The following is a 14411-nucleotide window of genomic DNA, read 5'->3' on the forward strand; positions in this document are numbered from 1 at the left end:
AGATGGTTGTATTTTGCATCATGCAGCTGGGACATTTTGGCTGCATTCATAAGATCAGATAAGACAGCAACATTTTTAATAAAATACCAAAGATAGTATTCTTAGATGAGTTGGTGCTTTTTGAAGACATTTACATCAATGAAAGGTTTGAGATGTAAGTAATGAGGAGATAATGGTGAAGCATGTAAAGTCATCACTCCCACCAGCCCACTAAGTTTTAAAATATTAACTTTGTTGCAGCCAGACATTTAAGCTACATCAATGGATATTACCATAATAATATCCAGTTCCATCATATCACTTTATCACCTCTTTCAGTAATGATATGGTTATATAGATGTAACAAATGTCTTATTTCACCTTTAGAGTGCACCAGAATTTCAAAACTTTCAAAACATACTGGCAAGAGTCAGAGCTCTGTCTTACTCGCAGGTGATTGGTCCTCAAACAGGAGAACAGGTCTAAACATCTATTTAAATGCAGCCATGAATGGATGAGAATAAACATTGGACCATTTAGCAGGTGCCCGCTCTTGAACTGAACTTCACAGTTGGGAGAAAGCAGCCATCACACCTGAGAAAAGTGGAGCAGTTTCAATAGTTCAAACAAACCACCAGCCACGAAATGTAGATGCCTTTTTTATTTGTTGTATTATTTTAGATAATATGTTACATCAAAAACTAAAAGTTACTTGTCTGTTGTATATGGAATTGAGAACGGTGGACGCCAGTTACTTTTGTCAGTTTCAACTGGACTAAGAGTATGTGTATCTGTAGACAAAAATAGCTTTTACCATCAAACAAGCTTATAACCATGTGGGTAAAACGGTCTGTCAAAGGTCCACATTTGACACTTAAAACATATATTGTCTACTATTCATCTATATGCTGCCCTTGTTCCAATGACCACAAAGAAACTTCAGGTTCTGGTGATTCCTGTAAGTGGCCCACACGCTGCTGCTGACTGATCATGAAAGGTAGAAGTGATGATGAATGGCTTTAAAGTGCTAAATAACTATGAAACTCAGTTTGTCCTGAATTAGAGGTACTTTATTTGCAGGCTTGATGCACTTTTTGGATGATAACACTAAGGCACATAATGCATTTCTGATACATAACATGAAACATCAGATACGTGTTTTATAGATGTCATAGCATATATAGAATCATAAAAAAAACAATAATAAAAAAAATCATAATGGAAATAAACAGCACACTGTATCTACCTTCTACAGGATGGTTTAACACTGATATACATTCATTTAGCAGTTTATTAGGAACATTTAGCTAAAGCTAATGCGGTCTAATCCAACAGTTTTGTAATAATTCCTGCATGAAGGCTCTGATGTCTGATGTAGATCTTTTATGAAGGAAGATTTGTTACAGGACTGTTGGATTAGACTGCATTAGTTTTAGCTAGGTGTTACTTATTAACTGATAAAAAATAAACAGAGTGTATATGAATTTGAGGCCAGTTTGCCGAACAGAGCTTAAACCTTGACTAAATCAAAATTCAATGGTCATACCATTGGCAAAATGGTCCTGTCTGTCCCTGTCCAGGAAACTACCCCACAGTGTCTTTGCCAATCAAAATGTGAAAGATAAACTAACTGGCACAGTGGTGGACCACAGCAAATTAACAAATATATAGTGGATGATGAGTGCTGCCACAATACAACTAGATCTACCATGACTATTTCCAGTTATCACAATATTTCAGATTAATACTTAGAGGTATCAATACACACCGTTTGGCACTTCAGTGAGTAAAACCAATCACTAGATCTGTATATCATATAGTTATTACAGGTGAGTGCATAGGGGAGCATGTGCAACAGCAGACATTTACATAGATATATACTCCATGTGCCTACAGCAACAACTACAAAGCAACTTTATATATAAAAAATTATGCTACTAGTTATACTGCAGCTATTTCTCTGAGGATGTAAACATCATATATGGGAGGGGGGGGTCACTAACCTATGCTAGTCCATGCTTCTTCACACCAGCTTCTCATGTATTTCTAGATTCCATGATTAAAATATCATCTTTGTTAACTTAGCGTGTACAAGCCTTTTACATAATTAATGTAACTTGATGTTGCAGCCATGAAATAGGCATACAAATAAATTGCAAACTTTTATAATGCAATAACAAAAATAAAAAAAAACAGCACCCAGAGTAGCATTTTGGCAATGACATTTTTACAAGTACTATAGAAACACTGATGACTTCAATAATTGTGCTATTTATCTTTCATACTTTTTCCAATAAAGTTTTTTAGTAGTGCAGTTTCCTGCTTATAAACTTATTCCTTTAAAATGATGGAATGATCTAATGATAATTTTCTTTTTCTTCGATTCAGCAGCACCGGATAAACCTGCTAAAATGAACATACATGCATACACCTATCAGCAAGATCTCTTCTGACACTTTAGAAAGAGAGATTGGTCAACAGTGTGGAAGAACTACAGTGTTTGGTTTTGCTGGTCGTCACTAACTAAGCTGCAGCCTGGTATTCATTAAGGTGGTGGAATAAAAGAGTTGAATTAGTGAGGTTCAGGGAGGATGGAATCTAATTACAGGACGTGATGAAGATGGATTCTGAGAGATGAGAGTGGTCTGTTTCTGGGTTCCTCCTTGTAGTATCAGATGTTCGCCGCAGGGTTTGGTGCAGGACTGGAGTTGGGTGGAACCAGTTTCATGACATTGAGAAACTCCACAAGCTGACCGGGGACTTCTGCCAACACACTCTTTGCCAGTGCTTCTTTGGGAGCCTGAAGAGGCAAAAGCACAAAACAGTGAAGAAAAAAATAAAAGATAACTTTCGAAGAAATATTCATTATGTGATCTTTATCACCATTGATTTAATTAGAAAGCACGAATGAGAAGTAGAAAGTCATGCAGATGAAGACAGTTTAAAGGAAAATTCCACTCTTTTACATGAAAATGACCTTTGTTTTTCACTTCATCAGAAATAAATGTCCATCCATACTATCAAACCTGAATAAACATATCACTTGACCATTCACGTACACTAGGCATGCAGATGCTAGTATTTAAAGGAAGCAGATTGTTTACTCTGCAATTGGTTAGTTGCAGAAAATACAACGAACAAGGAACAGCAATCAATTGTAGCATTAAAATGCAGGGCCAGGAGTGTTTCCAAAAGTCTCTGTTTTACAGGCTCAAAAACTCCAGAGTAGTGTGGACACCGAGTGTAAATGTAACAAACGAGATGCGTTTTCTGTGATACACACCAGAACCTGAGATTTACTGCTAATGCTGAAAATACATAAAAATGTCAAGCTGTCATTGTAGCTGTGCTGCAAATATCTTTGTACATTGCTGGAACTGGTGAAATACCCATCAAAACAATAGAAAAAACCTAAAACTGCAAATAGTATCACAAATTAGTGATCTAGAGAGGAGTTTTCCCTTTATGTAGATGAGCATGAGTTGCTGAGAAAACAGAGTTGGAAAAGTTGGGATGAAAAAAAGAGGATAGAGGTGATTAATGCAGTGTTTCAGTGAGGCAGTCAATGTCATATGGGCTAAACACAGACTTGGATAGTGGTGGGGATTATGACTGAAATATCTGGGGTACCCCTATGAAGGATTGGGATCGTGGGGAGGCTTCAGTTTGAATAAACTGAAGAAGGAGGCCACTTGCTGAGGTAACTCGGCCAATACGCTTTGGGCAAGAGCCTGGCTGGGCGCCTGAAAAGAGATAAATACACAAGGCATACAAATAAGCTAAGTGAGATCTAAACTGAGGGGCTGGGAATCCCTGGGTTTAAACGTGCATACTCTACTATGTTTGATTTTTGTCATTTTGAAGCCAGTTAAACTGAAAATGTTGCAGTGGAATGTTTAGGAAAAAGTTTGCATGCAGTTTTTATAGCAATGAATTGGATGAAAATCACCTGAAATCACAACCCACACCACTCGCGTTTCCTTATTTTATAATTAAGAAAGTGAATTGTATAAAATTTTACTTACATTTTGGAACTGTCTGAACGGCACAAACTGGACGATGTCTCGCATGGCGGCTTCGCCTGTCTGTGAACGCAGTCGTCCATCGTCTCCATCCAGGAACTCCATGGCACTGAAGTCGGCCCCACCTACTCCGACAATGATGATTGACATGGGCAGACGAGAGGCGTTGACGATGGCGCTGCGGGTGTCATCCATGTCTGTGATCACTCCGTCAGTGATGATGAGCAGAACAAAGTATTGCTTCAGGAAGACGGCAACAACACGGGCAGAAGAACGATCATTAAATAGTTGTTATGACAAGCGTTTGAGTCTTTATTAAAACTTGCAATCTGTGCGTGAGTAATTCTGGCCACTGTGCAAGATACCCAAACAAATTCCAGTGTCTTCTCCTCCACCTCAATACTTTTAAGAAGATGATTACATTTCAAATCAAAAGGTTAACAGAGTTCCAGATACATCCAGCTATTGTCCACAATGATATCACCCGTCATCCTATTATCCACATCCAGGAAGTTACATAACCCCACCCTTGTCTGCAAAGCCCTTTCCCTCCAAACCACTGAGAACAAAGAGAACCACTGTGAGTTGAAGTATGGACTTTTCAAACCTTATGTTATTTTATTCGCCTAATATTAACGTAGTTATTGGTTAGCTTTTTATTGTTGCATGGCTTTTGAATGTTTATTTGTATTATGCTTCATTAGATTTCTATGTTTAATATCCTGAAAGTGAAGAAAGAAATAATGGATGCATAAATGAAGTAAGTGGAAGTAAATGTCAGCTTGATTTACTTTATTATTGTTAGTGCTGAAAGTTAATATATAATTGTACTTATTTTGTCTTTGTGTATTTTAATATCTCATGTACAAAACAAATCATCCATCCATCCATTTATCCATTAGCTGTCGACCTAAAATTGTTGGAACGGCTTTTTTTAAATGTGCACTCCACCTCATTTGTTCAGTGAGCCAACACCACCCCCTTCAATGGAGCTTTTTCATTTGAACTCCAGATGCTCTGGATCAAGCTATTATCAAATCACCCTGCTGCGCTGGGAAAGGTGCATTACATTATACACAAAGAATTAGGAAATGGGTATTAACAGGCTTTTCTGCCACAGTGTGGCACAAGTGTTTACTGCAGGTGTAAATAACATATGCTACAGGAAGTGGCAGTGCACAGGTAACAATGAGATTTCGAAGAACGTGTTCATTTTTTAACAAGTCAAACCTGATAAAGTATTTCTTTTACATCTGTGTGTTGTGGAATGTTGGGGATGCCACTGGTCCTGCATCTTGTTCACAATATGACTAATGTTGTTTAGGTCAATGAAGCCCTCAAAATATATGTTATATATTTAAAGGGAAATCCAAGTGAGATTTAGCACAAACCCAAACCATCCCACTGTGAAACTCAATGAGTTTACAGTTGTATTTTTGGCAGTGGCTCAACAGAAAAATACTCACTGATGCAGTGGTCTGCTGAAGGGCTTGTTTAGCAAAGGAGGCCACGTGGTTGATGATAGGGGAGAAGTTGGTGGGACCGTAGAGTTTGACCTGGGGCAGACACACCCTGTAAGCCTCCACCACGCCTTCAACACCTACACACACACACACAATAGTGTTCAGACTTGTATCAACACACTGCAAACTGATTACTACTGTCATCCTGCTTATGAGACAATATCATCGACTTCCATCTGTCTGAAAATGTATCTAAATGAACCTATAAAACAATGACTTGTGAACACACCTGCACAAAATGGATTTGATGGGTTGAAATTGAGAGGAAACTCGTGGGACACCTGAAACACAACATCACCAGATATAATTTCCTGTGCAAAATCACCACAAACAGCAATCATACTTTTGTATAAATCTTAGTCTTATTTAAATGCAAGCTTTACCTGCCATGAGGGAGGAATCTGGGCTCCAAAGCCGAAGGCAGGAAACATCTTGTCACTACACAGAAAAGACAACAAGGGGTACTTTAGTGGATGAGCGACTTTGTACAAAACTTTTTGAAATTGGCTCCCATTTGCAGAGACGATAAATCTGTATGTGAAGTTTAGAATGCACTAGACTGTGTCGTACCTGTCATAGTCCTGGATGACGTTGCCCACAGACCAGATAGCAGAGAGGTACTCGTTAACACCCTGAGGACTTATGTAGTGCAGAGACTGAGGAGACCTGGGATCCCCATTGGAGCCTGTGAAGTCGATAGCCACCTGCCAGCAGACGTGCAAGTGATGCATGGAAACAACACACGCAGATACCATTTGCCTTATAAGTCACTCAAGAGCACAAGGAAACAAAAGTTGTCATAAATAGAGAGGCCATAACTCACAGTGAAGTTGATCTGACAGCCTCCCATGATATAATCTAGGAATGTATACTCCTTCACCACCTAGAGAAAACATTGGAGAACATGTAATCTCAAATCCATACTTCTAGAAATGCAAAGACTAATCACACATGAGAACAAGTTCGACATAACAACATAAGGCAAACACAGTACTACACCTTGCACAGCTTCACGCTCACAACACCAGAGTTCTTGTAGGCTTTCTTCTTCTGTTTCTTCTTGCTGTTGATGCATTCAAACTCTGCCTGTGGAGAAAACAGAACCACATGGGTGTCTGTGTCAACACCTGATTAACTAACTGAAATTGTAGTAAAACAGTGGTCTACTCCACCACAGCCCACTGAAAAAAATTATTATTTTTAATCAACACAACCAGCTGTGGTGGTATTTGAAATTCCGGCTGTTACATCCAAACAATGTGAACACACCCACACACAATCATACCGGAGAAGTCTGTGTTGCTTCTTGGAGGCGTGTCATTGTGGTCTCAAAAGTTCCAATGAGATCATGTGAACCATCGTTGTCATAGTCATAACACTCAACCTGGAAACAGGTAGAAATACTTGATGTGACTGACCAGGCAAGCAAGAAACATGTCAAAGAAGTCACACGAAGAAAAAAGTTCTCTTAAGGAGTCGGTTCACACAAACTACAAAAACATAATCCAGACCTCAACAGTTTTCATTCAAACTATATTTTCTATCTAAGAAACAATCTTGATGATACCTGCTCAGAGCAAAGTCTACAAATTATCCAGAGTCACAGGGATACATAAAATAGATGCTCTCAGATATTTCAAAAACTGATCAAATAAAATCAAAACTATCAGCATTAGAGGTAAGAGAGGAAAGTTTTGTAATTTAAGTGAACTGACCCTTTAAGTTTATTAAAAAACTGGAGATGTAGAAAAAAGAAGAAACAAACAACATGCAAAAGTGAGATTCAAAGCATAACTCTATGTAATACTGCTGTACTAGACAGACACTGGCTGTAACATGGTTTAAACGAGAGTATGTGGTTTCACACGTGTTCTATGAGAGGATCAAGTTGGATGAAGGAAAGTTTGAGGGCTGGACACCGTGCTGAGGAGGTGTCTCATTTTATGCTCCAGCTACTCCATTCACACACTTCACCCGTTAAGTGATGGTGAGATGAAAAAAAGACAAACACTGGCGGCTGCTCTGGGTAACTCACTTGTCCTGTATGGTTGGAAACTGCTTCCTTCCTGACATGTTTGCTTCAGAGGTTAAAAAAATATATATTGTCAAACTAGTGCTAAATACACTATAATGAGTTCAGATGTTTCCAGACGTCTGAGAGGGAGATCCAACCCAAGTTTAATCTGAAACTGTTTTCATCATTAACAAAAGCTCAAAGGGTTGTACGGTGTCATAAACATGAAAATAAGTACCACTGAAATCAGGTGCAAGTTGATATTACAAAAGGTATTAAGTGTACTTTTATCGATTTGTCCATGTCTCCTCCACAGAGAGACTGCAGGGGGATTCGAAAGGGTCTCCATGTTGGATTCAAGTTGTTCTTCACCACCTGAAGACAAAATAAGTGAAGATGACACACACACACACACACAAAAACTTTTACCAGGAACAAATTAACATGGAACATATGCAGAATCTTGATCTCTAACTCACAGTCAGTAAAAATCAATGAGATTTTAAAGTTCCATCTTGGAAACTGTCTTTCTAATCCAAATTATTCTGAATTTTGAGCTGATGTGCCTGATTAAACACAAGGGACTTGAATGGAAGAAGAGGGAGAATAGAAATCCCTTACTAAGAAATGGCAAAAAGAAATACCTGGTTCTGATGAATGGAATACATTGTGTAAAATATTCATGCAGTGGAAAGGATTACTTTCCGTATGTATAACAGTAAGTGAACGTATCCCCTGTTCACACTGACTGACTTTCACCGTTGATTCAGATCTTCAGTTCAGCAGTACATTCAGTCTGTTGATAGTTCGCACTCTTAAAGTCCAACTAAGCGATGGAGTGACTGTATATACAAGATATCACATTATGCTTATCGCAACAAGCGCGCAAGTGCACGACAAGACGTATGTTCAAGTCTGTAAGATAAGAAGGACGCTTAAGCAGGAAAGATAATGTCGGTTGCTGCTCCAAGTCTGTGTCTGCTGGTGTTGTTTGGCGGGCGACTGTCTGCTCATTAGTCAGTGTGACCATCTAATAAGACGGTAACATTGCTGCTGTGTGATTTATGGTGTAAAATGAACTGATGGCTGCATGAAGACAAATTCTCCATCTACATAGACAAATAACTAAAAAAATGTGAATGAATATTAGTTATCTCTTTTCCTTATTTCCTGCCACAAAAAAAATCATGAACCCTTACAAATAGAATAGAAACTGCTTCAAATAATACACACTTATTATACTGTACATTGTACTAATGTGAGCTCACACCATTTCACTTTCTTCATACACATATTAAGAGAGTAAAATAGGTTGTATTTGAGTTTTCTATTTACTACATTTTGATGAGGCAAACTATTCAAGATTAGATCGACAGTGCAGTGCTGTGGTTGTCCACTGTCACCACATCGGCTTTTGTTTGTGTTTGTGAGAGAGAGAATGACATGCAGCCCAGGCTGGATTCAAACGCAGGTCGCTGCAGTAAGGACTGAGCCTATGTTATATAAGCTCTACCAGGTGAGCCAGGGTGCCCCACATAAGGAGAAATTTAACAGATTACCTTCTCTCTAATCTCAAACATACACACTCTACAAGGTTTGAAACACATATCACACTACAGGTTCTTATTAAGGTTATCCTGCCAGAAGGAGCAACCAGGGAGCAATGCACCACCTCACTTGATCTCATCTCATGTGACCTCATGGGGATTCAAATGTAAACAAAATGGAGACTGTGGAGCAACAACTTGTAAACTTTGCAGTGAGAAAAAACAAAAGCAGAGAGAGTCTGGATGAAAAATTGGTTGGGGAGAGGTCAACACAAGTTGTCTATTCTTCCATGAGATTGTTTTGTTACTGTCAACAGTAGTATGCTAACATTAACCTCAAGCACTAGACTGTTTACTGTTGCTTGGCGGCACCACCAGATGCTCTGGGACCGACATAATCAGTCGTAATTATCCCAATTTTAAAACCCAAATATCAAACATGTTTGATATTAATCAGCACACCCCAATGAGCCTACAAGCAGTTCGGGAGGTTTAAGACTGGATCTGTGAAGCGATCACATTTCCAGATAATCTGAGCTGAACATCTATCAAGGTCCAGGAACAGATTTCTCAAATTTCTCTCTTAAATTTTCTACCGTTGATAAACTTAGAGATATAAGCCAAAAACAGAAATGATGCAGGTATTGCAGTGTAAGATGCTCAGTGTTGTGTCCCAATTCAGTATATACATCAATGTATACTGTCTTGGTATCCAGGGGAGAAACTCACAATGTCACCACAACAGCAATGTGAAACTGTGTAAATCACAATAGAACTGAATGAAATAAATTGTTTATTCTTAGCTTTGATGGTCTGATTTATAGTAATGATCATTTCTGATGTCATACAGGGAAAAACCCTCAGGCTTCTCTAATTCAACCACAAACAAACATGAATTCCCTGCTTCCTCATTCACAAATACGACATCAGATCAAACATTAGCTCAAAAAACCCAAGTATGCTTTTTAATGAGAGCAGAAGGGGTTGGTTATATAATCTGCCGTTGTGTGGGGCACCAAGTCCAACATCATGACTTTTCTAACTGGAGAAATGTGAGCTTAGCCCCACATTTATAAAATGCAAAGGCTGTGGTGTAACACAGCCATCAGGGGTTCCTCTTTTCACACAGACAGTTATGAGTGAAAACCAAGTATTAGTTAACCATTAGTTAACCACCATTGTTCATATTCCAGTTGCTTCATGTGTAGTTATGACAGGAATGAATTGAAAGGTTAATATTTCAATACTTGTATAAGAAATGTAGCACTGTCATTGCAGGAGTGTGTTTACCTCTGTCCTGTGAGCCAGCTGCCATCCAGTTCCTGTTGCCTTGTAGAATTCCAAGTAAGGGTCAGACTTCCCAAAGAAATCCTGAAAACGAATAAAGAAATGAAACACAGCAATAAGTAAAATGCAACTAAATCTCTAAAAGATGAGTGACAGCATTTAAGAATCTAAAAAGAATCGCCCATACCTTGTTATCCAGTTTCCTCGCTTGCACCTCAAAATTCACCACCCTATTATCTTTTATTTCTTCTGCAATGATCTACAGCAGAACAGAGGATAACATAAATAAATAAATGAATATAAAGGCAAACAATATCACAAAATGTCTCTCTAACTCTCTCTGCCACTCACTGTGATGGTCCCTTTTCCTGCAGGTGACTTGTTCTTCAAGACGAGTGGTCGGATCAGTTTTTTACTAGACACAACCTATGAGCAAGTAAAAACAGAGAGCAGTTTAATAAGGATGAATGAGATGCAGCAGGCGCAGCAGAATGAGTACAACAGAGGAGCCTCCAGGCCACAAGGCAAATTACATGACAAAACAAGCAGGCAGAATGAACATGTGAGGTCAAATTACACGGCGAGTGACTGAGTGAAGACAAATCTTCAGCAGACCATAAAGCAACCAACAGTCCCAAGTGAGAGAGCTAAGAGACGGCCTTTTACAAACAGGGATTGTGAACACGGAGGTGTGTCCTTCCAAAAGAAGAGAAGAGAGACCTTACCTGGCCCAAGGTACACTCCAATTCCCCCAGGAAGTCGTCGTCACTCAGGTCAATAGTCTTGTTGTCAATGTCATAAAGCCCAAACTTCAGTTTCTGAACTATTTCAAAGTAGTAGTCGATGACAAACTTTTTCGCGAACTTTGGACTGAGGCAGTTCTGGACTTTCTCTGTGCGTTCCACCTATTAGGAAACAATGGATTGCTATGTGAGAGAGTCTGAGAAGTAGTATCTCTGTGAACATAAAGGAGTAATAAGTAGTATGTATTGGCACACATGTACAGATCAAACAGGAAATTATGTGACTGCTGATTTACACAATAACTTCTCCATCTAGGGGTTAGCGATTTGCACTGCTCTGAGATTTTCTCTTGCAAGAGCAACGGTGTCATAACTACTAAACCTAGGAAAATGTATTATTTTAAATACATCACATTATCTGTTTCCTAGAGCTGGAGAGGTTCTTTACTGACCTACTACAATGTGTTTGACATTCAGAAAAACTCACATCACCCAGATTTTGGCAGGTTTACTCTGAGCTAACTAATATTAACTCTCTGGTATTAAACAAATCTAGATGCAACCACCCCACTGACCTCATACCACTGAGATTCAGAAGTGCTCATTAACATGACACACAGAGGGTCCGACTTGGAGCCAATGTCTTTGTCCAGGAGATTGTCACAGGACACAGTCAGCTCCACCTTGGTTACACACTGGGCAGCCATGTCTGACTGGCAACAAACTGGAGGAAACAACAAAGACAGACAGGGACGTAACTGTTGTGGACTTGTGGAGATGGTTGGGAAAGATCTGTTAGCCCTGAAAGATATACATATGCTCCAAAACTGTGGGGCTCTGTGAACATTTTAAAGACAGCAAAAAAAAAAAAAAAACTATTTGGCTTTTGATAATTTCTTTAATTAATATTACTGGTTTCTGGTTTTAATATCATATATCTTAACGTGTACTTTTATTCTTTCTTTTCTTTTCTTTCTTTATTCTTTTGTATGAATAGTGCTCTATAAGTGAAGTGTGTTGTTATTGTTACCATTATTATACATTAATAAGAAGTAGCATTTTAAAGGGGGTTTTATCTTACCTTGAAGAGCTGGCTCAGCACAGTGACAGTACACACCCTATCCTTTTTACTGACAGTAACATTACAGCAAACTAACCTACCTGCAACAACACACCGTCACAACTCGAACTGGGCGTTAACGTTACGCCAAACATGTAGCTGCTTAGCTTCATACAGCTGCACAAAACTGTGGCGCCCCTCTCTAAAGCAGCCTGATGAAACACTGACTGAGCCTCATGGAAAATATGACACAGTAAACATTAATGAATCCCAGTCGTTGTGGAGAGAGAGAGCTAACGTTAACGCTAGCAGGCTAATGGGGCTAGTGATCTGAGTGCTAGTAAACTGACAGCTAGCTGGTTTACCACGTTAACTTCCGATAATATAATTAGGTTATGTTAGGCTAAATCACGTTTAACCCTACGTTTGAAAGTGTAATGCACGATACGGGACTCACGGGAAAAAATACGTTGTAAAAAGATGATATTTACGTCCGTTAGGAAGTGTCACGTCGGGGATCCAGCCCAAGCAAACTCCGGTCTGAGCTCTGTCTTCTAGCTCCGCCCACCGTAACGTCTGCTACACAACAACCGGTCTCAAAGCTACACCGTCCGCTTAATGTCAATGATCTGTGCTCAGTCTTCACCTCTGCGTCAGTACATTCTCTGTATCTGCCAGTTGCAGTTGATTGTTGTTGATGTTCTAGCTGAGGGTCGGTCTAATTTGAAAGTTTTATTTTGAAGTAGTCAGGAACTGCACCGCTGTTTGTTAAATAAAATAAATGAATAAAATAAATAATCAAATAAATAAAAGAAAAACACACAGTCTTACATAAGTATCTTTATATTATTTTAGATTGCTTCAGTTTGATAACTGTATTTTGAAAGTACTCAAAGGAAAACCTAGGCCTATATCACTAACGCTACTTTAACGAATTTAATATTGTTGCAAAATGTGTATACATTAATACAGATAGCCCACTATTAACGTCAATATAAAACAGCAGCCTATTATGCATACCTAGATGATACCTGTACTGAACAGGCTAATAATTAGTAGTCTATTAATCTGTGTTAATTTCACTGACGAATGTAGTCTTTACACTGTGCCCACTGGAATTCAAATTCAAATTTATTTGCGAGCACTTTCTCATATAAAAGCAGTTCAGAGTGCTTTACATTAAAAAAATCTAAAACATCCATACATACTCACACTGGAAGAAGTTTAACTACAGCAAATCTGTGGTAGGGAGAAATCCAGTTTAGTTAAAGCTACTTATAAAAAGTAGCTCAATCTACTTTGTAAAAAGATCAAATCGGCCATGTAGATGTGATATGAAATTATGACAATACAAAAAGTCACATAGGCTAATTTATTGCAAAAAGTGCTTGTTGTTAACAGATCATAAATACATTTTAAAAAATGGAAATGGAAATGGAATGTAAGCTTTTGTTTTTGAACAATAAATGCTTAAGTATAGCCGTGGTGATTCTTCTTCAGGCTGAAATTCAAGTTTATTTTCCCATGATTTTGCACATTCACTACACAAAGTTCAAGTATGTTGTGTTGGCTGCCTGACGAATGTGTGGCGAGGGCAATAAGGGTATAATCAAGGTAAAGGACCAACAACAGGAATCATGCCCCATTATCTATCTCAAGAGCCTTTTTTGTTGTTTTGGAAATCAGTGAAAGACTCAAAGACTCATTGCTGACAAAGCAGAGACCATAGGGTGCAGACCAAACCTCACAGCAAGTGTGGTGCAGACATTCAGGCCCCATTTCCCTTACTCACATGCAGCTCACCATGCTGCATAAAAAGGGACAGATATAATTTAATTTGTGTAGTACCAAATCATAAAATACATTATCTTAAGGCACTTTAATTCCTAGAATATTGTAGGTCAAGACCTTACAATATTATAGAGAGAAACCCAACAGTTCCCACCATGAACAGCACTTGGAGAGGAAAAACTCTGAATAGGAAGAAACCTCTGATTGAACCATCCTTGTGCATCCAGCTCTAAATCTCCCTCTTGTTCTCTGTCTACATCTGTTCTTTGCTTTCCTCCTCACCTTCTCCTCTTTTTGTTTCTTTTTCTGTGCCTCCTTCTCCTCTTTTTGTTTCTTTTTTGTGCCTGCTTCTCCTCTTTTTTCTTCTTCAGTTATATGCACATTGTAGTTGCCTCCCAATGCTTTGTATATGGTTCCATGACCTGCTCCCTGGCCTTGATGCTCC

General features: G+C 38.7%; 1 protein-coding gene across 4 annotated transcripts; it reads right to left on the bottom strand.

The window, feature by feature from the left end:
• Nucleotides 1-1027: 1027 nt before the first annotated feature.
• Nucleotides 1028-12792, bottom strand: LOC111659836 (copine-3-like). 4 transcript variants are annotated; one of them, XM_023412910.2, is made up of 17 exons: nt 12633-12786; nt 11691-11839; nt 11098-11277; nt 10724-10798; nt 10560-10631; nt 10376-10456; nt 7824-7913; nt 6810-6908; nt 6524-6610; nt 6348-6407; nt 6095-6228; nt 5908-5962; nt 5754-5805; nt 5468-5601; nt 4005-4241; nt 3610-3722; nt 1028-2779 (listed from the first exon to the last, which is right to left on the bottom strand). In XM_023412910.2, exons 2-16 carry the CDS (start codon nt 11820-11822, stop codon nt 3612-3614), a joined length of 1599 nt encoding a protein of 532 aa, XP_023268678.1. In that variant the 5' UTR covers nt 11823-11839; nt 12633-12786; the 3' UTR covers nt 1028-2779; nt 3610-3611. The 4 variants fall into 4 exon arrangements, with proteins under 4 accessions (XP_023268678.1, XP_023268677.1, XP_023268676.1 ...); XM_023412909.2 differs by lacking the exon at nt 3610-3722 and having other exon boundaries at nt 12667-12792; XM_023412908.2 differs by lacking the exon at nt 3610-3722.
• Between the last annotated feature and the right edge of the window lie 1619 nt (nt 12793-14411).

The sequence above is a fragment of the Seriola lalandi genome, unplaced genomic scaffold, assembly GCF_002814215.2.
Source record: "Seriola lalandi dorsalis isolate HSWRI2012SDOR001 ecotype SW California unplaced genomic scaffold, Sedor1 jcf7180002054494, whole genome shotgun sequence".
NCBI lineage: Eukaryota > Metazoa > Chordata > Actinopteri > Carangiformes > Carangidae > Seriola > Seriola lalandi.